The sequence below is a fragment of the Balaenoptera physalus genome (genome assembly GCF_965194825.1).
Source record: "Balaenoptera physalus genome assembly, chromosome: 3".
Classification (NCBI taxonomy): Eukaryota; Metazoa; Chordata; class Mammalia; order Artiodactyla; family Balaenopteridae; genus Balaenoptera; species Balaenoptera physalus.
In genome coordinates, this window is record NC_138890.1 from 84,032,565 (window position 1) to 84,057,365 (window position 24,801).

General features: G+C 42.1%; 1 protein-coding gene and 1 long non-coding RNA gene across 5 annotated transcripts in view; both read right to left on the minus strand.

Moving 5' to 3' along the window:
- Nucleotides 1-24,801, minus strand: part of LOC309657870 — an 849,451-nt gene that overhangs the window by 636,062 nt on the left and 188,588 nt on the right. The window lies entirely within an intron of this gene.
- KCNN2 (potassium calcium-activated channel subfamily N member 2) overlaps nt 1-24,801 on the minus strand; it is a 324,148-nt gene that overhangs the window by 151,885 nt on the left and 147,462 nt on the right. For 2 of the 4 annotated variants that reach the window (XR_014261908.1, XM_082455744.1), the window contains exons 1-3: nt 23,974-24,186; nt 21,824-23,112; nt 21,108-21,203 (exon numbers count right to left, since the gene is read on the minus strand). Coding sequence is in view for 2 of the 4 variants with exons in the window: in XM_082455744.1 (XP_082311870.1) it covers nt 21,108-21,203; nt 21,824-23,112; nt 23,974-23,995 (1,407 nt within the window). In the remaining 2 variants the exon portion in view is untranslated. Of the gene's footprint in view, nt 1-21,107; nt 21,204-21,823; nt 23,113-23,973; nt 24,187-24,801 lie in introns of those variants that run through there. The other 2 variants (XM_082455743.1, XM_082455748.1) reach the window with 2 other exon arrangements.

Here is a 24,801-nt window from a genome sequence, read left to right on the forward strand (position 1 = left end):
TAATAAAATACAGGGGCAAAACATACAGACTTTTCTAGGCTGGAAGCTCAAATTCAGAAACAGGAGACTTGGACTAAAAAAACCCCTATCCAAACCCTTCCAATAACTGCACGAAACTCAACTAAATGGTTCTTTCACTAAAGGTCACAGATTGGTTATTACAGCTTAACACCTGGGCAATTTGGAAAACTCTTTTCTGAGATACTTATTTGTTCCTATTGACCTCAATGGCTACACTCAAGGAGGTTCACACATTCATGAAATGTTTATTCCAACCATTTTAAAGCCAGGGAACATGATATTAAACACAAACAGCTCAGAGAGAAGCTCTGGACATGAACAAGTCCAATCGCATGGGGTTAACAGAGCGAGCTGCTAATCCTGGGAGTGGCCGATTTCCAGGGATGGACATATGACCAGTAATGTGAGAGCAGATGCCAGCTGTCCTTTAGTTTTATGGCAGAAAGCTGAACCAATGGGCAAGGGGAACAAAAGTCTCTCATTAGACAAGAGAACTACTGACTCCTGAGAGGGAGAGAAATTCTCCCCTAGGTGACTTTTCTCTGTTAACTTTCTCTCTTTGTCTCTAACATCCAGAGAAAGAGGCATCTATGCAAGCACCTGAAAGCTTGCATAGAAAGCAGTCTCCTAATGTAATCATATGGACACGGAGCACATAAATGCCAACACGAGAATAAACATAAGACGAGATTTACTATTTTCCCCAGAGGTAGCAATAATCGTGTGTAGATACCTATACATCGAACAATTATAACTTGAGTTCAGGCTGGCGAATATCCACTACAGACAACAATTTACTTAAGTTACTAAAGCTCCCAAGTGGCTGTATATCATTGAAGGATCAGAACTGACAGTTGACTTGGAGATATTATGGATGCCAGAGACGGTCACCTATTAAGACTAACTGCAAAGCCGGAAAACGTGTTTTAACAGTCACGGAAGGCAAGGGTTGCAGATTATTAATAAAGGAAAACCAAAAGGAAACATATGCCCTGGGCTTCAAAGTTGCTTCCCACTGTGCAACCATTTTCCAAGCCTATTTCTGAACCATGATTAAAATATGGGAAAAGCTATATACATGAAAGAAGATTAACCTCATGGCCCACCTTTTAATAGGATGATAATCTGTCATTCTCTTGCAAGTACAGGTCTCCAGATCCAAGACCATGATCACATTATATCAGATTACAGAGAAATCTACACAATCAAAGGATAGGTACCACCACCTCCTACCTCTGGCCAGCACTGGCTTGGCACTGTCAGAGAAAACACGGATGGCAGAGGCAAGCTAGCTCCTGCCCCGCTCCTGCTCTGGTTTAGGTCCACAAGAGTTTCGGATGACAGCACACAATGGAGCAGCTTGGGGGCAAACAGCTGTGTAACTGCCCGTGAGAAGGTAAAGCATATCCATAGAAAACAACTCAAGGAGGCTTAAATACTCAATTATACAGAATGGTAATCAATACAAACATTGCTCAGAAAAAGAAAAAAATAAAGTGTCTGAAATAATCAGACAAGGCTTCACAGAGGTGGTGGTGTTTGAGATAAACTGAAAAAGTCAGAGGGTATTTCGTTAAGGATCAAGAAGTAAAAGAGGACAAGCATAGCGGAAAACACCACCACCATCCTGTAGGGAATGGAGGGAGACCCAAAGAGGAGGGTTCTGCCATCAAACAGAAGTACTGGAAGCTGACCTGTCACCTCTTAGAGCCTCGTGATTCACAACCCCCTCCTGAAAGGACCAGCGCTTCCTAAGCACAGCATTGTTGTATCTGGATAGGTTCATTTTCACATTTCTTTCAGCCAAATGTACAAAATCTGTCTCTTTTGATAGAGTTATGAGGAATAGAAACAAATGCACTGCTACAACTTCACACAATGATATCTAACTATACGTGTGCTCATTTTAATATCTGGTTTTAATAATTTAAAGTCAAAATGAATTACAAATAGTGAAAGCTAAATTTCTTTTGTGATATAGAAATTATGGTAGGAAAATACAATAGATTAGAAAGAGCTTATGCTCTTTTGTTTGTGTCTGTAATGTGTTTGATAAGACACATTCATTAAACTATTATTAGTATTAGATTGCCATACCATCTTTTCTAAGACTGGTTGTTTTACACACATGGTCAATTATCCTTCAGTGAACTGAGGAGCAGTAGTGATGGCCACCCCCATTTCACAGATGACGATACAGGGACAGATGAGATGACTGCCCTCGCTCACTATCACAGGGATCTGAGCAAGATGTACGAACCCTACATGCACCCACTGCAGGTCTGTTCACTGGGCTGCTCAGCCCTGGGAAGCAGAATCAGACACGACATCTGCCCTCAGGGGGCCAACAAGGTCTGAGTCAGAGCCTGACAAATGCTGTTGTAATAATGACCCCCATTAATGGATCCTGAAGGCCACGCTGTGCCAGGCACTTCACAGTTCTCTCCCAGCCTGACTGCGTCTTCAAACTCCATGATGCCTTATCCCCGGTGACACATGAGACACTGAGGATCACAGAGGTCATGATTAGTGATGGCAAGTACAATAAAGACAATAATAGTGCCACAGTCTGTGCGATTACTATGCGTCCAGCTCTGGGCAAAGCACACAATCTCAGTATAATCCTCAGCATAACCTCATGAGATAGGCTCTATTCTCCCCATTTTACAGATGAGAAACTGAAGCTCAGAGCTGTTGATAGGTTGTCAGAGGGAACTGGTAAAAGTTAGGGCAACCTGGGTTTGAATCAAGTTCCATTTCTCACCAGGGCTCTTTATCACTCTGTTAAATAGTAGGGGCAGCCAGAAAAATAAGGAGGGCGGCCAAATCAAGGTGAGTGAGGGGCTGGGCAGGGAAGGCTTCCTGGCAGAGATGATTCTTGAATTGAATTTTCATGCACAAGCAGGATTCAGGAAAATAAACTGGAAAGGCATTTCAGGCACAGAGGCATGGAACAGTGTGATATCCTTCAGAACTGCAAGCGATTCAGTCTTGCTGGAGCAGAAGTGGTCTACTTGGGCGATAAAAACAGGGCTGAGCGGGGCTGACAGGCAGACAGGGGCCACGTCACGAGAACCGTGTTGTGAAGTATCTGCATTAAAGAATGTCCCCGCTGACAACAACAGAGAGCCATGCAAGGATTTTAGAACTGTTGTGACAGGATCAGGTTTATGTTTGGGACAGACATTCATGTAGCAGTGGGGGGAAGGACCATAAGAAAGAAGTGGGGGGTGGGAGGAGAGTGTCAAACTGGAAACAGGGAGACTATATTCATACACATTAAAAACAATAAGGGTATCAACCAAGGCAGAAATTCCCAAAAGGAGTTTCTTCTGACATGTTCCTCTGAGATGATTCTAGACTGTGTGTTGTTTACTTACAGTTTTAATTCATTATGTATTAGAACACATATGCAATTATACTATATCATAATTTCATAGATATTGTTACTTAAGATGAGGCTAAAAGACAGGAGCTGATTGAAAGAAAAATATTAATATAGTATAAAAATAAGATAATACAAATATTAAAATATGAATAAATAATGTATTATATATACTATGTTATTTAAACATATTTATATAAATTATATATAACTATATATTATTATATATTTATATTATAATATATAATATATATACAATGAATATTATTGAATTATATTTACATATTACATATTTTCTAATATGTTAGATTATTATATGTACAGTATATTCTATATTTTGTCATAAGTATATATTATACACATATCAATATATAATATATGTAATTATATATGTACATGTAATTGCATGTAAAATATTTTGCAGATAATATATAATACATACTATACATAATATAAACATAAAATATTAATGAAATGTAAACAAAGTAGAGATTGTAGGAGGATCTGGGAAAAGTTGAAGTTCAGGAAACACAAAACCAAGGCCCCTGAGAATGTGACCAGAAAGTAGAGGTAACTCAAAAGACACTAAGGAGGAAATACTTGTAGGACCCGGTGACTCTACCGGGGGTGAGGAGTGGGGAGGGGAGATGAGTGGAGGAAAGAGCCAGGGTCCTCAGTGGGGCCCGAGGTGGTTGGTAGTGTCTTCTGGAAGATAGCAAGCCTGAGAGGGCAAGGAGGAGGATTGGGCTAACGGTAAGGGCCTGGCAGCTTCCAAGGGGAGCTGCCCAGCAGGCAGCTGAGAATGGAGATGATCCACATGAAATATATTATAACTTTAATCACTGGGGAACAGAAATCCACAAATTAATAAATTATACATACAGCCAGAATTCCAGATCTAAAGAAAAAAGCCAACATTTTGTATGGCTTCCCCAATTAATTTGTGCTTTTTTTTGTGATAAAACGTGGAGTTAAAACACTTTCTTCAAAATTTGAAACAAATGAGCCTCCTTTCCTAATTGAGGTCAGCAAACACCAACAGGATCATAAGAATGTAAACCACCCCCAGCCTAGCTTTTCAGAGACTAACTTACAGAGCACCAAGGATCACACAGGCCCAGTGTCTCATCACTGGCCTCCACCAGAAAGGATTCTGAGTTCTGAGGCTGCCACTCAGACTCCCCATGAAAGTACTGATAGCTCCTACCACAGCCATTCTACTCAGCTGTGATGATGTAACTCTAATTCCCACAGGCCATTCACCTCAATCCCAGAGTGCAGATCCTACAGGGAGACTGAGGGCTTGTATCACAGCACAAGACTTCGCCCCTACAGAAATGTGCATTTCCCAGGTGCGAGCAGGTCTACCTGAACCTCTGCTCATCACATACCTTAAGAAGTCTAACACTGGAGCAAAGGAATAAAGTAACTTATGAAACGAAGGCAGAAGGAACACTTCTGTGCGTATTTCTCTCTGTCCTTGTTGGCCATCCTGGGCTGTAACTCAAAGGTCGGCAAACTTTTTCTGTAAAGTAAATATTTTTGGCTTTGCAGCCAAACGGTTTCTGTTGCAACCACTCAACTCTGCCCGTAGTGCAAGTTGTAGTGCAGAAGTAGCTGTATACGGCACGTAAACAAGTGTGTGCCAATACAACTTTCTTTATAAAAACAGGTTGGATTTACCCAGGAGGCCAGATTTGGCCCATGGGCTATAGTGTGCCAACCCCCTGCCCTAACTAATCAAGTATTTGCCTTCTCTGCCCAACCTCCCTCTTACCAGAACGTGGTTCAACTACCTTGAAATATTATACATTATTATCCAACCCCCTTCCCACTTTGAGATCCTCCTAGACTCTAGGCTCTGCTTCCCTGCTTGGGCTATAATATTTGCTTAATAATAGCAATGATGGAAGAGTAGTAATAGAAGGGGTTAACATTTATTGAATGTGCCATTTACAATGTGCCAGGTATCACACAAGGTTCTTCATAAAGACTGTCTCACTGAATCCTCAAAGCAATCTAGTGAGATAGGTATAATTCTCATTTCCATTTTACAAATAAAGAAAATGAGCCTGAGAGGGGTCAAGTTTTCTTCTCATGGTCACCCAGGGTGAAGCTGAGTTCTAACCCCAATCTGTCTGGATCCAGAGGCAGAGTTAAACGCCACCCTGGGCTGCTTCCCAGAAGCACATGTGGTTGTCCAGTTAGAAGGTGTCTATATGACCACTCCTCCTACACTGTCCTCTGGGGGGTGGGGCATACTTTGTGTTGCCACCCACACTCTGGTGGACAGTGACAGGCCCTGACAGATGGCATCTATTATCTCCAGGCAGTGGCTCTTCTACTTTACATCAAGTTCTAACATTCAACATAAACCCAAGTACAAGTACCAGATATGATGCACCATGATCGGAAAATGTTATGTCTGTGCCTATTTGTCCTCCCTCCAACGACAGTGATGCACCCAAGGGTATTAGAGATTAGCACATACCCTCAACTTGTTCCCTAGGTTCAGAGTCAGCTAGAGATTCCTGACACGATTGGAAATCTCAAAACACAGCATGTGTTCTTCCAGAAGATTCCCCAATGAAAACAAAGCTGGAGAGGCTGTCTTTTCTCCACTGTATATTCTTGCCTCCTTTATCAAAGATAAGGTGACCATATGTGCGTGGGTTTATCTCTGGGCTTTCTATCCTGTTCCATTGATCTATATTTCAGTTTCTGTGCCAGTACCATACTGTCTTGATTACTGTCGCTTTGTGGTATAGTCTGAAGTCAGGGAGTCTGATTCCATTCTTCTTTCTCAAGATTGCTTTGGCTATTCGGGGTCTTTTGTGTTTCCATAAAAATTGTGAAATTTTTTGTTCTAGTTCTGTGAAAAATGCCAGTGGTAGTTTGATAGGGATTGCATTGAATCTGTAGATTGCTTTGGGTAGTAGAGTCATTTAAACAATGTCGATTCTTCCAATCCAAGAACATGGTATATCTTTCCATCTATTTGTATCATCTTTAATTTCTTTCATCAGTGTCTTGTAATTTTCTGCATACAGGTCTTTTGTCTCCTTAGGTAGGTTGATTCCTAGATATTTTATTCTTTTTGTTGCAATGGTAAATGGGAGTGTTTTCTTAATTTCACTTTCAGATTTTTCATCATTAGTGTATAGGAATGCAAGAGATTTCTGTGCATTAATTTTGTATCCTGCTACTTTACCAAATTCATTGATTAGCTCTAGTAGTTTTCTGGTAGCATCTTTAGGATTCTCTATGTATAGTATCATGTCATCTGCAAACAGTGACAGCTTTACTTCTTCTTTTCCAATTTGGATTCCTTTTATTTCTTTTTCTTCTCTGATTGCTGTGGCTAACACTTCCAAAACTATGTTGAATAATTGTGGTGAGAGTGGGCAACCTTGTCTTGCTCCTGATCTTAGTGGAAATGGTTTCAGTTTTTCACCATTGAGGATGATGTTAGCTGTGGGTTTGTCATATATGTCCTTTATTATGTTGAGGAAAGTTCCCTCTATGCCTACTTTCTGGAGAGTTTTTACCATAAATGGGTGTTGAATTTTAGTGGTGCTGGGAAAACTGGACAGCTACATGTAAAAGAATGAAATTAGAACATTCCCTAACACCATACACAAAAATAAACTCAAAATGGATTAAAGACCTAAATGTAAGGCCAGACACTATAAAACTCTTAGAGGAAAACATAGGCAGAACACTCTATGACATAAATCACAGCAAGATCCTTTTTGACCCACCTCCTAGAGAAATGCAAATAAAAACAAAAATAAACAAATGGGACCTAATGAAACTTAAAAGCTTTTGCACAGCAAAGGAAACCATAAACAAGACCAAAAGACAACCCTCAGAATGGGAGAAAATAGTTGCAAATGAAGCAACTGACAAAGGATTAATGTCCAAAATATACAAGCAGCTCATGCAGTTCAATATCAAATAAAGCAAACAACCCAATCCAAAAATGGGCAGAAGACCTAAAAAGACATTTCTCCAAAGAAGATATACAGATTGCCAACAAACACATGAAAGAACGCTCAACATCATTAATCATTAGAGAAATGCAAATCAAAACTACAATGAGATATCATCTCACACCAGTCAGAATGGCCATCATCAAAAAATCCACAAACAATAAATGCTGGAGAGGGTGTGGAGAAAAGGGAACCCTCTTGCACTGTTGGTAGAAATGTAAATTGATATAGCCACTATGGAAAACAGTATGGAGGTTCCTTAAAAAACTAAAAATAGAACTACCATATGACCCAGCCATCCCACTACTGGGCATATACCCTGAGAAAACCATAATTCAAAAAGAGTCATGTACCACAATGTTCATTGCAGCTCTATTTACAATAGCCAGGACATGGAAGCAACCTAAGTGTCCATCGACAGATGAATGGATAAAGAAGATGTGGCACATACATACAATGGAATATTACTCAGCCATAAAAAGAAATGAAATTGAGTTATTTGTAGTGAGGTGGATGGACCTAGAGACTGTCATACAGAGTGAAGTAAGTCAGAAAGAGAAGAATAAATACCGTATGCTAATACATATATATGGAATTTTAAAAAAATGGTCATGAAGAACCAAGGGGCAAGATGGGAATAAAGACACAGACCTACTAGAGAATGGACTTGAGGATACGGGGAGGGGGAAGGGTAAGCTGGGACAAAGTGAGAGTGATATGGACATATATACACTACCAAGTGTAAAACAGATAGCTAGTGGGAAGCAGCCGCATAGCACAGGGAGATCAGCTCAGTGCTTTGTGACCACCTAGAGGGGTGGGATAGGGAGGGTGGGAGGGAGGGAGACGCAAGAGGGAAGAGATATGGGAACATATGTATATGTATAACTGATTCACTTTGTTATAAAGCAGAAACTAACACACAATTTTAAAGCAATTATACTCCAATAAAGATGTTAAAAAAAAAAAAAAAAAGCTGGAGGAGCTGAGAGGGATGGGTTATGTAAAAACACCCAGCAGGGACCTCAGAGATTGCTGGGTAGGAAGGGCTGTTCCTCAGAAGAAATGAATCAATGGGCAAATTTAAAACAAGTCAATGAGATGATTTGAAAATCCTGCTGTTCTTATCTTTTTGGTAAAGAGGACCAGACCTGTAGCACTTCATTGTAATTTTCCCCACTGTGTTTAAGAAAAAAGGGTGAAAGTCATCAACCTTTTTGACCCCACTGTAAATGTACAGGTCATCATTATACCAATAGAGGAGAGAGGAAATGAGAGCCAATTAATAAAAATTTGTATTCAGCCTGGGAATTTAGCTAGAGCACATATCACTGGGGTATCTGAGCTCATCACCTCCACCCCATCAGTCACATGATCTGATCCTATTCCTCTGTATTTGTTGAATTTGGTTCCCATGTGGCAACATATCATAATTCAGGTCTTGAAGATGAGCCCTCAGTCCCACCCTCCATCACACCGATCATCTTGCCGTGGTGACGTGTGTTCCTGCGCCATAGTGCAGAAAAGACACCTTGTTTTTGGGAAAACGCTGCAGAGAAAATGCTCACCACTGATTGTGCTGTGTGGTCTCTGCTCAGGATGTCCTGACATCGGCTTGAGGGACTAAGTCCTAAACACACAACCGCTTTCCCTCTGTGGCCAGCTATATAAAACTGCAAAGAGACACACTTAATGGATTCATGATTTCGAAATAGCTGCCACTGAAGTAATTTGTGTATACAGCATCAGACTAAGCGAGACAGTGAACATGACAGCGAGTGGGCTGGATCTTCATTCCCCAATGTAAGGAGAACCCAAGGGACACATTCCGAGATGTGAAGCAGAACACGGCCCAAACATAACAACCGAAAAATAGGAATAGTTGTCAAAAAGGATAAAAAAGACTGCGTAAAGCAGATATGCTGAAAGAAAAAAAAAAAAAAGAATACAGAAGATTAAGCCTTTAAAAAATGATATTTAAAAAATCTATAAGAGCCAGTAGATTCCAAATCAAAGATATTTTGAAAAATAGTTTTCAGACTTAATACAGTATTGTTGCTTTTTACCCCCAAAACGAGCAAATTAGAGATTTCTCTTTGTATCACTACTGCTTAATTTTTGAAAGTCTGCCCAAATGCATTTTCATTAAGTACCCTCTTTGACATTAACAAATGCGAACAAATAGTGAGGGTTCTTGACTAAAATACTAATGGGAAAGAAGTAAAATTCTATTCAAAATAATTTTCAACGACAGCATTAAAATTTACATTACCCACAGGTTTAAGCAATAAGCTGAAGCTTTAAACTAACAGCATGTTTAACTAAATAAATATATCTTCAGTTGTTTTTGCTTCAAAGGACAGAAAGCAATTCATGCTCTTTGACATAAAAACATTTTTTCCAAATATGGGAGGATTTACCGGTATGAAAATTGACCTAAGGTAAGTTTCTAGAAGCCAAGACTTTTCGTCTTAAAATTTCATAGCTAAATCCACATAAATGAAATTAAGTGTTCAGTCAATAACTCTGCTTGGGTATATGTCTGGAAGTACTAGATATACCTGTGAAAAGGCATGAGGTGACTAAAATAAATCCTGCAGCCATCACTTTTATATCACTTTATATGTATGCAACTTGAATAAACATTCAGCCTAATTATTATTTTTCAATATTTTAAATGATCTGTGACCTTAAAAATAAATCCAATACTGGGATATAATTTCCCTTACTCACTCAACAAAAATTTAAGCAGTTTAAGGATTAGCACCTGTGAATTTTTTACCCCTCTTGACAGCAGATGCTATCCTCAAAAAAGCACTACCCAAGACCACGACAACCACACTATGGTGTTTAATGCCTCCTCCCCAAAATTCAGTATGCTTGTGTCAAAACTAATATATAAATATTGCATGCAATTTCCTTGGAAGACCAACAACTTCCTGATAGAAAGAAGACTACCTCAGTGAATAAGACCAACAGTAGATGCATATCCAAATTTCAATAGTCAGATTGCTTGGAAACAACCTCATCTTAATACCTTCTGGATAACCATTATAGATAAATACATAACTAGGTAAAAATGCTCAGATATTAAAGAAAGCACATGACAAAATTATAGATGTGAAACACTGGCTGTTAACACTTGTCTACACGGTTCAGTTCAAAGTTTATAAGGTCTGAATCTCAATGTGTTTTATAAATTCAAAAAGCAAAGAAAAAAACTCACCCAACAATAACACATTGTTCAAAAAGAGAGAGAATACAGACTCAACTAATGGTCATTTGAAATGAAACAGAAGAGAAGATATAAGCTGTCTGATAAAAAGTAAACCCAATCACTGAACCAAGTATATTTTGAGATGTTACTTGTCATATTGACACACGAAAATTCTTCTCAATTCTTTCCAATCAAGGTACTCCAAGCATGGTTGAGGGTGGTGGCATACTAAACAAAACTCTTGCCAGAGATAAACCTAATCCAGAAAAAGAAAAAAATGCTTTTTATTTAAATATCCTGTAGACCTACAATGAATACAGACAGAAATGCTGTCAGTTACATATGCCTATATACATATGCCTTTGGCTGTTTATTACCTCTCATCCTTTCAGCAGGGGTTTAATACCAGAATTTTCCATTATCAAATTATTCCCTTTGCTTACTTTTCAGGGCGCTGCACTTAACTCTTTTAAGTCACCAGGGTCCTAATTAGTAGGAGATGCCATCGGCTGTGACCTGGATGTCTGAAGGAGTTAATGTAGCTCACAAAGAGCCTAGCTTCCAGCCAGAAGCCACACCTATGGTGTGTTTATAGGGGAAACGGCTATTTTGGTAAAAACTGGTGAGCCCTAACATTACAGTACTCTAACACCAGTTTACTGATCTGAAACCTGACAACCGAAATGAACACTTACCTCCTGAGACTGCCAACTTGCCCACAGGGAAAATCTAAACTAAGTTACAAAAAATATTGGCCGTCCTTAACGGAGATCAAAGCTTTTATAAAAAAAAAAAAAAAAAAAAGAACTCACACACATACCCCTGTTCTAGATTAAGTGTGAGTAAACTAATGAACAGTTTGAATGCACACCTTTTTTTTTTTTTCTGTTCCCTCCTGTACGACTTGTAGAAGAAGAAAAAAATATCACAGTTGCCCAGAGCCCAGAGAAGCTGGGCTCCAATTCCTCCCCTTCCACCCCAACGAACCCCGTAATAGCTAACAATAACCAGCAGCTGACACCTAAATAGCCCTCACCACATGCCAGGCAGCATGCTAAGTGCTTTATATATATATACACACAAATATATACACTCAAACCTCACAACAACCCAATGAGAGAGGTACTCTATATTCCCCATTTTACAGACAAGGAAAGTGAAGTACAGAGAGATTAAGTAATGTGTCCAAGGTCACACAGCTAATTAGTGGCAGAGCTGGGTACAAGCCCAGACAGATTGGGCTTCAGAAGCAGCACACAAAGCCACGAGGCAATGCTGCAAAAACAGTAAACAACTCAAAAGAGAGTCTGATTGCTTTGCTTTGCTCAGCAGGAAAGTTTGTCAAGAAAAGTTTCAGAAATTATGGTTTTTACAGCTTCCTATAATAACAAAGACTGGGAACATCTGTGGACAAAATTATCTTCCAATACTGCTTTTGCATCATTTCTATATAAACTTTAATTATTAAGCAGGAATACCCTTTTACAAACCTGGTTAGCCAAGATTTAGAAACCAAAATCATGGAGAAATAGGAAGCTATAGGAGAGTCCAGGGAAGCACATTTCTAGATTCACAAAGTAGGACAGTACTCAAAATACTAATCAGTAAATTGATCCTAGACACTCCAGAAAATAATCATATCAGTTATTTAACAAAGTGGTTTGTAAGTACTTTAAAAATGAAAGGCATGATATAAACCTTTGGAAGGACCATTTGACAAACTCTCAATTGCCTTAAATAATATCCTTTAACTAAGTAATTTCTGCCTTGGCAATTTATCCTTAGGAAATCATCAGAGGTGCTTACACAAGTTCATCTGCAAAAGTATTTATTATACAAATATTTTAAATAGGGTCTTTCTAATTTTTCTTAAGGGTTCCAAAATAAGGGAAAGGATTAAATTGCTTATAGCTATATGATGCAAAAGAAATTGGAATGTTTAATGGCATGGGGAAATGAATAGAAAATTACATGAAAAGAACACTAAATTTCCTTATCCTGATATATAGCAAATATCAGGTCCATCTACTTCATATAAATACATTATATCACAATAATCATTATCTCTGGGTGGTGAGATTAAACTAACATATTCTTTTTCATGTTATCTATGTTTTACAGATTTCTAACATAAATGTTTCCTAATTTTATAATCTGGAGAGAAAAACAAAATTTTTAAGAGAAAAGGCATTTGGTCATGAAGCCTAATATATTATAATGCTTAAAATGATAAGCTCATCAGTCTTGTTTCCTTCTTGGATATCATGAATAGACTGGCAGATCATGAGACTGCACAGAATACATGGATTTCAGCAAGGGATCTGACAGTCCTCATGACATTCTTGTAAAGAAACGTAGGCTGGCTGATAGTCAGGGTACAGAGAGTTGTTAGTACGTGAAAAGCTGAACCAAATATCATGGATGAACAGATGACTAACTACAAAGAAGGTCCTACTTCTCAGCTCTGACCGTGGCTCACTCATGCCTTGGGCATGGGTACCCAAGCTACACTTTTCAAAGCCATGGCTAGTGAGAAGCTAGGAAGAAGAGTTGGATGTGTGAAAACTGGGTAACAGCCACTAACATTGACCATGTTTCTGGAACAGAATTTAGCACTGATTTGGGTCTTGCCAATGCCAGAGCCCCCTCCATGTACAGCATTTTCTAAACCTAAATAAGTGTTTGTCAAATAAACATCACAATTATGATTCAAATAATTCTGACGGGCTAAAACACTCACGTGAAACCAAGATGCTATTTAACAGAGTGAATAAATGTAAAGCCCTACATTCAGTTCAGTTAACAATTTTACAAGTGTACTTGGCAACAGTTTGTGTGATGCCATGACCATTTTAGACTAAATAACAGTCGGCATAATGGAGGATTTTTGTTGAATGGAGGTAACAAGTACACTGGCAGATCCCATCTGAAAGTACTGAGTACATTTCTGACCTTACTCGAAGAGGGAATTCAACAAAACAGAATAAGTCCAGAAGAATATGATCAGGGACATTCTAAGCCTGATCAGGAAAATTCAAAGAAACGGGGACTATTTAATTAGGTGGGCATTTAAAGGGACCTAACCAATATTTAAATGTTTGCTCTGTAATTCTGGGAAGAGGGGGAATCAATTTATTCTGTTATACTGGAAATTACAGTCTGTGTTCTGTTTCTACCATTCCACTGAAACTCCTCATCAAGGTCAGCAATGACCTTTAACTTGCCAAATCCAAAAGGCACCTCTCTACCCGATATTAACTGACTTCATGGCATTCAGTACACAGCACTGTGCCCTCCTTCCAACACTCCCATTACCACCTCTAGGACAAGTCATTCTTATCTCTTTTCTCTAGTTCCTGTTTCACACAACCTCTAGATGTCAGAGGTTGATCCGCTCTCGACCTTCTTCTCTCATTCCTCTATTTTCTCTCAGTGATTTTATCAATTGCTGTGGGTTTAAATAGTCTCTACGCTGATTACTCGCCAATTTAAATTTCTACTCCACACCTTTTCTCTGAACTCGGGGTTCTCTTGTATAATCAGAAGCACTTCCATCAGAAGCATTCCTGATTCCACAAGCTACCCTGCAATGTGAGTTCTCCCCTGTCAGCCTAACACACTCAGATGCTCCAATCAGAACCCTGAGAATCATCTTTGCATCATCCGTTGCCCTCACCTGTCATATCCAATCACTAAGACGTCCATTCTACCTCCAACCTGGGTCTTGAATCAGACCACTTCTCTTCATTTCCACCACTGCTACCCAAGCCAAGTGAGCGTCATCTGTACAATGTGACTTGCCAAGGGTCTCCAGACCAATCTCCTCAGAGCTTCAACAAAAGGTCTGCTTGAACAGTAATCTGGATCATGACTCTTCTGTGCTTTAACGATGGCCTCATGCACTTTGAAGGAAACATCACAAAATTCTTATAATGGCCTCAGGACCCTTCAGTATCAGAACCCTGCATATCCCCTCTCACCCCATCCAGTACTACCGTCGCCCTGCTTGGGCCACACTGGTTTGCTCTCAATTGTATAAGTGCAGGAAACTCCTTTCAGTCACGAGGGCTTGGAAAAGGTTGTTCCTCCAGACTCTGCCAATAGCTGGTAACTTCTTTTCCTTTATCCCTCAGCTTAAAAGTCACTTCCTTAGAGACTGCTCCCAGGACCACCCTGTCTGATGTGTACAATCCTCTGCCCCCAATTATTTTCTATCACAGCCTTTCATGACCCCTTTATGACACTTATCACAACTTCCAAGGATTTTCTTCCTTTACTTAATTTTTGTCTCTCTCCTTAACCCCGCCTGCTTGGGATGTCAGTTCCAAGAGGGAAGGAACCTTACTGTCTTATTCTTCATTGTATTAGCAGAGCTCAAAAACTTTTTCAATGTTGAATATGGGAAGGAATAAAACCAGACTTCACCCCCAACATAAGGAAAATCTTCCTAAAATTAAGAGTTGTCTGGCAATGGAATGGACAGCCTTGTACAGACAAACTGACCATCATGGGAAGAGGGTTCAAGCAGAAATTGGGTGGCCACTTTTATCTGAGATGACATAAAGGGAGTTTCCATGCTGGGTGGGATCCTGGGCCAGATAACAATTCAGGTCCTCTCCACACAGTTTCCAGTTCTATAAAGAGAATTCTAGAGGAGTTTCAGGTTAAACATATACTCCCAAAGTAGCAAACATCATATTTCCTAATGAGCAGACATTCTCACTAAAACGGCCCCATGAAACCACTTTGTACCCTGACCAAAAGTAACTTCCTGAAGTTAAATCAGTGCAGGTTCCCTCTGTCCACCCTGCCAGATGTAGTTTGGGACAATGACAGCCCACAGTGGCCTCCTTTCCGAGCTGTACAAAACGTGGCCCAGAAACGAGTTGGCAGATCAAGCGAACCCACTTGCAGTAAACCTAAAGTTCCACTCTTCATTCATTTGTGATGCTGCTCTGTAAACACACCAGGATCGCTTTATTTAGTGTCACACCCGTTAATAATGCAGAGATCTTTACACAGGCAGGCAGAGAAAATTGGTCCTGAGTGATTTCGTTACTACAGGGTACACACGAAGTCAAAGGGACTGAGAGTCTCATTACAACTCTGTAGAAGCTGCTGGCAATATAGACAGCGGTTGTGGAGCTGACCACCACACAACAAAGCAATTCAGGCAAGGTAACCACCTCATGATCTTCTGGAGTCTTACAGTCAAAGAGTTAACTCTTCTCTCCCTCATGCTATAGATATACGAGAGACCTAAAGACCAATCGAAGACCATTCCTTCTACTCTTTCAGCTTCCTTCATCTCTAAATTTTTTTAAAGGAAAAAAACCAAAAATGTGGCCAATGCTTGCTTCTGATGGCATCTTTACAAGGATTGGTCATTTTGTCAGCAGATTAGATAATGCACCACTAGATATTGCAAAATGTTGCAAATAAGCCTATGAGGCCATGAGCTTTGTCCTTAAGGAATTTTTCACCAAAAAAAAAAAAAAAAATGTTTCTTCAGGAAGATAGTAAACTTTACAGAGCCAAAGATATTTAAAATTCCTTTTTGTAACATTCAGTGTTAACAATGCTGTGGGGAAATAATGTGTAGGGAAGCAGAGAATGAGAACTCTGAAGACCTTTCTAAAGGGCTGGTGGGCAGTACCTTTCCATTTAAAATACAAACTCCCTTTGATTCAGCAACCTGTCTGCTGGATATATACCATATGTGTATCCCCTAATTAATAGATTTAAATAGTATACAAGAGTGTTCATTTTTATTATGGCTTATAACAGCAAAAGCTTAACAGTAAGCCACAGTGCATCCATAAAATGGGATAATAAACAGTTGCTAAGAAAGAATGAGATGGGTTTCCATGTGCTGACAATAAAAAACCTTCAAGATATATTAAGCAAAAAAACACAGTATGTGTGTCTCTAAACACAAACACAACTAAATATTCATTTTTGAAAATTCTGGAGAAGTGTATGAGAAATTTAAAAGTGGTTGTCTCTGAAACACTGGACTGAGAATGTGACTATCGTATTTATTTTAAGCTCTTCTGTACTAGTTATTTTCACTATGCTTAGTTATTATTATTTTATTAATAAGAATAATAACTATATGCAGTATTTTCTACATAGTCTGGAAGCATCTACTTGCTCTCTGCAGGAGTGGGAAAGCGAGCATTCTTTCCCACTCTCCACAAGGTGAGCCAGAGTCTACTCAGTGGGCACTTTAGCCACCCCTCCTCAACCAGTCCAGGAGACTTCCGAGGTTGCTGAGGTCCCTGCCCCTACTCACTCCTTCCCCCTTTGTGTGGCCTACATGCACAGGTAAGGGGAAATTTTCATTTCTGCTCCTCCACTTTTAGATGTATATCATCCATCTCTGAAAAGCTAACTTAAAGGAGAATGTGTAGAGTTATTCCACTGCAAGAGGTACCAGGGAAAAATCAGTGTTTCCCCTAGTGCTATTTATTCTATAATTATATTATTACCAAAACAAAACCAAGGAAATAAAACCATTTTCAACTTTAAAGTATAGTACTCTCCATTCTGCCAAATCCCACGAGAACCAGAAAGATGACAGTCCAAGCGGTTTTCTTCCCAACTTAGAATCTTGCATTTGCCTATCTCAAAATACTAAACAACTCTTTCAACTAAAATTGCTTCCACAAGAGAAAGTCAAGTACACTAAAGTTGAAAAGATGAAGTGCAATCTACATTCAACTTATTTGATGTTGAAGATCTTAAAGAGTACTTGAACATTGTTTTGTTCTTATGCCATCAAAGAAATGCTTCCAACCCTACAGAAGATGGGGGAGAAAAAGAAAAGTCCCAGGAAATCATGCCTCTGTTTTTCCTATTATTTGACCTTGGACTTGAGGTGGGGAAGCTACTTATTTAGTATCAAGTGACCTTTCCAAACTGTATAAAACAATCCCCATAGTACTTTTCCTTTGTCAGAAGGTTGTGATACAAAGGCATTTGCTAAAATTTATTTTATGTGTCTATTCATCATTTTTTGACTTTACTGATGAATATAGAAAGTAAGGCCAAATGTCTATTTGAAAAAATCTAATATCTACTTAGCTGAAAATCTGCTCCCACTAAATCTGATTTTATATAACCTTTCTGACCTCCCCCACCCAAAAAAAAAGTAATTTCATTTTTGTTTTGGGGGGATGTAAAAGTAATTAGTGAAATGAGCAAACTATAGCCTGGTGCATTGAGCTGTCTGTGGTACTGAAAAAAATGACACCAAAGCTGAAATGTACTGAGCTAAGTTCTTACAAAGCCTCCCCATCGCACTATTTTAATTCAAGCACTTCCGTCCATGACTCACTGAACCATCTTATTTTGATAGACTGTGTATAAACATTTTATAAAAGGTCACATTGACTTGCTTTCCAAGGTTCTCCATGGAAATGTCAGGGCCTCCCCAAGCTTCGTTAACGCAATTCCGGTGGACAGAGAGCCGGAACATTGGCTATAACACTTACTTTTCCTGAATGCAGTAAGAAATCCTACCATGTACCAGAAACCCATACTAGCTAGCTCTCACTATCCAATCATCATACTGCTATGCTAAAAAGAAAAAGAGGAAGTGTCACATTAGACTGCATGCTATGCCCAAGAACATGCTCTGAACGGCAGCATAACCCCTGCATTGTGTTCCTTAACTCAAAGCTAATCTATATACTTGGAAATCTTAATAGTAAACTGAGAAGTACCTATTTGCTTACAACTTATGAAAGAAGTACATCTATAGCAGTGACATCAATAAGTTAAAAAGGGCTCAATTCATCATTTTCCACACATGGATACATTAGCCTATGCACTTGATTTTACCGTGTTTCAGAGTGAACTATTTCAGCAGCAATCACTGACTACTCTCTGGATAAATTAGAACATGTTTTTCTGGTTCTTGATTTCCAGCTCAGGGTCTCCACATTTATTTGGTCCCTTTCCATTTCATATTTTTAAAAAAAGCATCTCAGATAAGAATCTGGAACTTCAGCTTGAGGAAAACAAAAATCACTCTAGATTAAACACTGAATGTAAAAGCTACCTCCAAAACAACTAAATGATATTACCTGAGCATCCATTTTGAAATTATCTTAAGTGTGGTTGGTTTAGCAGAAACCATGTATCAGTTCAGATAATTCCAATTATAAAAATCTAAATTTCTGTGATATTTATGTTGCCCCAACAATAAAGAGGTTCACTGTGCTTATAACCCTTAGAGGGGGAATTCATGTCTTCATTTTTATCACCCGTGCTCTTCGTACTGTAATCAATATATCTATGCATTTGTATAACAGAACTGGTCCTCAAAATTAGCCAGGGGTGGAATTCTTTCAAGTGTGAAATGATCTTTAAAAATATGACTTCTTTTATTTGTATTACTTTCTCTAAGTTTGAAGAGTTCTAATATGGTACCAAAAATTTTTTACAACACGTAATTAACATCTGGCCAATGTTAATGGCCAATGTTTGGTCCTCACGAACTCCTGTAAGTTATTTCAAAAAAATCTCCCCATAATTCTTAAAAGGTTAGCATTTTCAGGAAGACACTTTGTTCTTGGTGTTAATACCATCAAATGTCCTCCGCCTTGAATGCTTGTTTAGCTGTGTGTTTTTCAGAAGGAACAGGAATAATACGAAAACTGATGTTTAATTAAAAAAAAAAAAACAAAACAGCAAGGTCTCTTTCTAGGGTGGATTAAATAAAACTACTCTGGTCTTCAAGCCAAAAAAAAAAGAAAATTAAATTACTTGATTTTTATAAATACCTAAGAAGATTTTAGAAAAACCGTTTAAGTCTAACCCTATTCAAATACCAAACGTTTGGATTTAGAGGAACCACAGACAAAGACATGTCCATGTTCAGGGTTGCTAACAAGCAGTGGCAGAGGAAGCAGGAAGCATTCTGGGTGGAAGCTAGGAGGACAGGGCTGGTCACGCTCTGCACTGTCTAGCTCTGAGATCTGGAAAGCTGGTCACCTCTTCTGACTGCAGGTACCTCATCTGTAAACCAAGTCAGAGGGCCATTAGACCTATTTTGTTCCCCAGCCTTAAGTGTCTACCCTTCAAGTCAAAATGAAAAGATACTCTCATGATGCTTAAGTTACATTTTAGTATTACTTTAAAATGCTTGAAAGACTCTCAAAAGCCCACGATCATTAGTGCTGAATTAAAGATGGACCTGTGTAAATTATTAAAACTTTAAAGGGTCCAAATGTGTTTGCCTTGTTTTGGCAGTGCAGTTTTATTACTTACCTCTAAATATTCTCACTCTTTCTAATTCTCATTCTCTATCCTCCTTCCTTCAAAATCACACTTTTCAAAGTCTTTGCAAATTTGAAAGCATGATGAAGTAATTTCTCCCTCCTCAGGTGGGGTCATGTGTATCTTTATTTTGCTTGGGCAATAGTTAAAATTGGTTTCTTCCATATTTAGTATGTTTCTGCAAATTACTAACTTAAAATTAATTTAACTTATAATTAATGCTAAGTTATTTAAATTCAATGGCAACTCCTAAAGGAAAGCAGCCTAAATTCGAGGGTTTACTAGTTCAGCCAAATGCCTAACACCTGATCCAAAAAAATCAGAAAATGCATATTAGTGTTAAGTTCTAAACTGGAAAATCTCAATCTCTCTTAATTTTTGAAAACTCTAGTTATTTTATTCCCAAACCTTAATATTCCTTTAACTGAAAGCTACAGCAAAATAAACAACTTAAAAGACAACCCATGAATTTTAGACGGACTATTCTGAAATTGTCAGTAACGGTCAAATCTAACAATAGAGTTCCTGGATGCATTTAAACAAAACAAACATTTTCCTAACAAGTCCACTCACAAGGGCAGTGGCCTTTGCTCTTAAATGACATTTTTAATAAATAATGTAATGATTGTACCTGAAAATCTACCAAACTACCAGATATACAGAATTTGTATTCTTAATTTACAACAGATTTTTTTCTTCAACTTTACAGTAAGATATAGAAAATGTCAGAGGTTTTTTCTTGTCTTATTGATATACATTAGCAAGGAATATCACGGGCCTATTTTCTTCTCTAAGCTACAGTTATGGAAGGTGATATATATGGGCACAATCTTCCATAATGACCCACCCATCTTGTTAAATGTTTATTAGACAAGAATACACATTTACCTGTTAGATTAAGGCTACTACATAACTGGCCTTAAGGAAAACAAATACAGTGACTGATATGGAGAAGTGGATCTACCTAAAGAAGAGAGGGGAAAATCTGAAAGGTTTAACAAATACATCCTGGAAACTACTGCACATTTACATGCTGCACTGTTTTTTGTTTTTAACTTCTTGAAAGAACAGGTCAGGTGCTAAGGTAAGAATACAGCGTGTGTCTTCTGTAACCTCAAGCAAGGACACGAGAGCTTGGAAAAAGGGTCTGCTGCCTTGCACTTCCCCCGGCTGGAGTCATTCATAAACAGCAGAACCCCGAAGTTACCTGTATTTCCCTGGCGTGGTACACGATGATCAGACCCAGCAGGATGATCGTGGAGAGACTGATAAGGCATTTCAGAGCTAAGGAATACAGCGACGCCTGCAACACAGACAGAAACACTTTTTTAAAAAAAGAAGCACTTTTAACCACCTTTAAGATCCGGGGGGTCGGTCAATCCCCAGCAAGGGGACCTGAACTCCCAGGAGGAGGATGGGGGTAGGGGCACCTGTCTCGGCTCTGTGATCTGTCAGATCACTTGGCCTCACAGGAAAGTGAGAGAGGAGATCCCGGAAGGCCAAGCAGCGGGGTCCGCGACAACACAGACCCAAGCGCAGCTCGTGGCTCTCGAAACCCGAGAGGAAGTTATCCTTGAGTTTAAGCGCTTGGGTTTGAAAGGGGCCTCCGACATCGTGAGCACCAGGAGAGGAACAGAGCATGCTTTCCTCACCGACTCCTGAAATCACTTCTTTAACGTGCCCAAACGCGCTGGGCATTCACTGCCTCCAGAACTTTGCGCGCGGAAAAGCTTCCTCTCCAGAGTTGCCTTGCGGATTAGGGAAGCGAGTCTCAGCGGTGCTCGCCGTCCCGGCGAACACCTCCGATTGTCCGGGAAAAGCTCCGGAACTGGCAGGCAGAGAGTTCCCACCAGCGCCCATCCCAACCACCCGGTGCCCGGCTCTGCGGTCCGGGGACGGTGAGCAAAGGGCTCGAGCACTTACCTTGTCGTAGGCGCCCCACGACAGCTCGGTCTCGATGACCATGACCACGATGCCGAACATGCCGAAAATGAGCGCGTAGTCGCTGAGCCGCTTGCGCTTCTCGAACAGGGCGCGCCGGTGGCCCAGCTTGTAGCCGATGTTCTGGTTCTTCTTTTTGCTGGACTTGGTGCCACCGCTGCTGCCATGCCCGCTGCCGCCGCCACCGCCGCCGCCGCCTCCAGCGGTGCCTCCTCCGCCGGCTCCGTAGAGCGCCAGATTATTGGAGTTGTTGTGCTCCGGCTTAGATACCACGATCTCCGGGGCTGAGGACGAAGCGGCGGCGGCCGCGGCTGCAGACGGGGAGGACGCGCCGCCACCTCCTCCGACAGACGCCGGGGGCTGTAGGGGCTGTGCCTCGGAGTCCATCTCGTGCAGGTTCCGGCGGGACGCGCTCAAGTTGCTGAGCGGCCGCATGACGCCCCCGTTGTACCTACAGCTGCTCATGGCTATTTCGGTGAAGGGGTTGCTCTCGCGGCGCGCCTGGGGCTGGTTGTGCTGGTGGTGCGCCGGGTGCGGGTGGTGGTGGTGGTGGTGGTGGTGCGAGAGCGGGGGCCCGGAGCCCAGGCTGCCGAGGCTGCCCGTGGGGCTGGCGGCGGGCTGCAGGCTGTGGCACTGGTGGTACTGGGAGGCGGACGCCGGCTGCTGCGCGTACTGCTGCCGGAGCGCACTGGCATGGCTGGACGGCGTCAGCTCGCTCACATTGAGCTGGCTGCCCCGGCGCGACGAGCAGCAGCAGCAGCACGACGAGCCTGACAGCGGCGAGGAGGTACGGGTCCGGAAGGCGCCGCCGGGCGAGGAGGTGCGGAGCAGCAGGGACAGGTTATCCCCCGCCCCCGCCCCCGGGGCACCGGAGGAGGCGCAGCTGTTGCACCGGAGGCATGGGCTGCTGCCGCCGCTGCCCTGCTGCTGGTGCGCGAGGTGCGGGGGGTGGTGAGGGTGCGGGAGGGGCGCGAAGGGCGGGCACGGCTTGTCCTGGCTCTGCTGCTGCTGCTGGCAATGCAGGTGTGAGGAGCGCGGTGGCGGTGGCGGCTGCTCCGAGAAGAAGCCGCGCTGGAACTGCAATGGGGTTTCCATGTCAGGGCTGTTAAAGCTGCAGGGAGACCAGGCGGTGGTGCACCCTGCGCAATGCGTTATGGTAGGGAGCGGAGACTCCTGCTGCTGGTGCGAGGAAGGGCCCATGCCGGCTCCGGTAGAATCCAGGCGGCGCGTCCGATTGGTTGGGCTCACCAAAACAATGGGCATGACATCACCTGCGGGGACCGAGACTGAGTTTGCGGCGCGCGCGGTTTAGGGGAGCGTGTGTGAAAGAGAAAGAGAGAGAGAGAGAGATGGGGGGGGGGGTGGAATCTGCAGGATGAAAACCCTCGGAGGCGCAGGCCAGGACAGGGTGAAGGCGGGGGTTCCACCTGCTGATTGAGAGCACCCGTGAGCACCAGCAGGGATGGGGAGCCCCCAGGTAGTGCAGCGGGTCTGCAGAGGGAGGAGGAAAAAACAGGCGTCCCCCACTTCCCGTGCCACCACCCCCCTAACTAGTGCCGGACGCGCAGTCTAGAACCCCTGCACCGGGCACTGCAGCACGTTGAGCCACCCCAGCCAGGGGGTCAGGCGAGGGAACAGTGCGGAACCCGGGCCACTCCTCCACCGGCATGCACGCCTCTTAGAGCTGCAGAACTGCAACCTCCTCGCCCCACGCCCACTTCTCCCTAATTGTCCCGCTAAGAGTGGGCTGCCGGCTGCCCGCCAAATAACTGCGGGGGCACCCGCTTTGGAGAGAAAAAGTTTGACGACTAGCTAAGCCAGTGCAGCACGGCTTAGTGAGAACCCCGGGGCCTGAGCCCCTGTTTGGCCGCTGCGAGATCCGAACGGGCCCGGCTCACCGATCTTCCCCACGCCGCTGGTCTCTGGCGCCGGGGAGTCGGGATTGGCTGCGCGGTGCTCTCGCCCTAATACGATGCGGCGCGGGTAGGGTTAACCGCCTTGGCGCCTGGGCCTGGGGAGGATGGGGGCGGGGCCGGAGGAGGGGATCCCCTCGGTCCGCGGGAGGAGCCCGCGCGGGCTTCCCGGGTCCCCCTGGCGGGGGAGGAGGGCTTTCCCCGCCACTGCCTGCTCACATTTGCGCCTTCTGTGGAACATGAGGGGTTGGCGCCCCCGGCCGCCAGGTCCTGGGCTACGGCGCTCAGGCCCTCTGGCCGCCCCAGTGGGTAGGTCCGCGGGCTTTTCCTGCCTTGGAGAAGAGGCTTGCTCGAGGGTCTGGGGAATGCTCAGCGACTGCCGGCCACCAGCTTGTCTTCTGTTCCTCTTCCTCCTCCACACCTGCAGCACAGACACAAAGCAAAGGCGGATCACTGAGGCGCAAACACCTACCGTCTTCTGTGCCAAGCCCTGACTGCAGCGGCGGCGGCGGATGGAGAGGGGCCTGGCGCGGGCTGATTCACACCGGCAGTCATAGCCTGGCTAGGAAATTATTAATAATAACTCGGACTGAATAATAGCTGCCTGGGGACAGTGCTGGAGTTTTGCTAGAGTTAGGTGTAATATTTATTTATTTGCTAATAAACTAATAAAAATTACGCTTTGTGTCTCACAAATTTCCTGTGATGTGTCCTTCTTTTGGGCGATATACTAACAAAGCAGTAGGGGACCCTTTCAAGGGTTCGTTGTTACTGCTCCATCTTAAGTCTATATCGTTTGTATTTCTTTGTAAGTTGAGATTCCCGTCTCCAGAAAAGGGAGTGAAATACATTGACCAGTTGAATATTTGTTTCCCTATTAAATCGTGATTTTAAAGCATGATTTTTATGATAGACGTTATAAAGAGTTAGAAATTAAAGTGAAAGCGGATCACCCTCATTAGGTAATTGGAATTCTCAGCTGGATCCAATTTCTTGATATTCTACTCGGCAGCTACCCTGAAGTTGCTTACCAGGTACCCGCTCGTA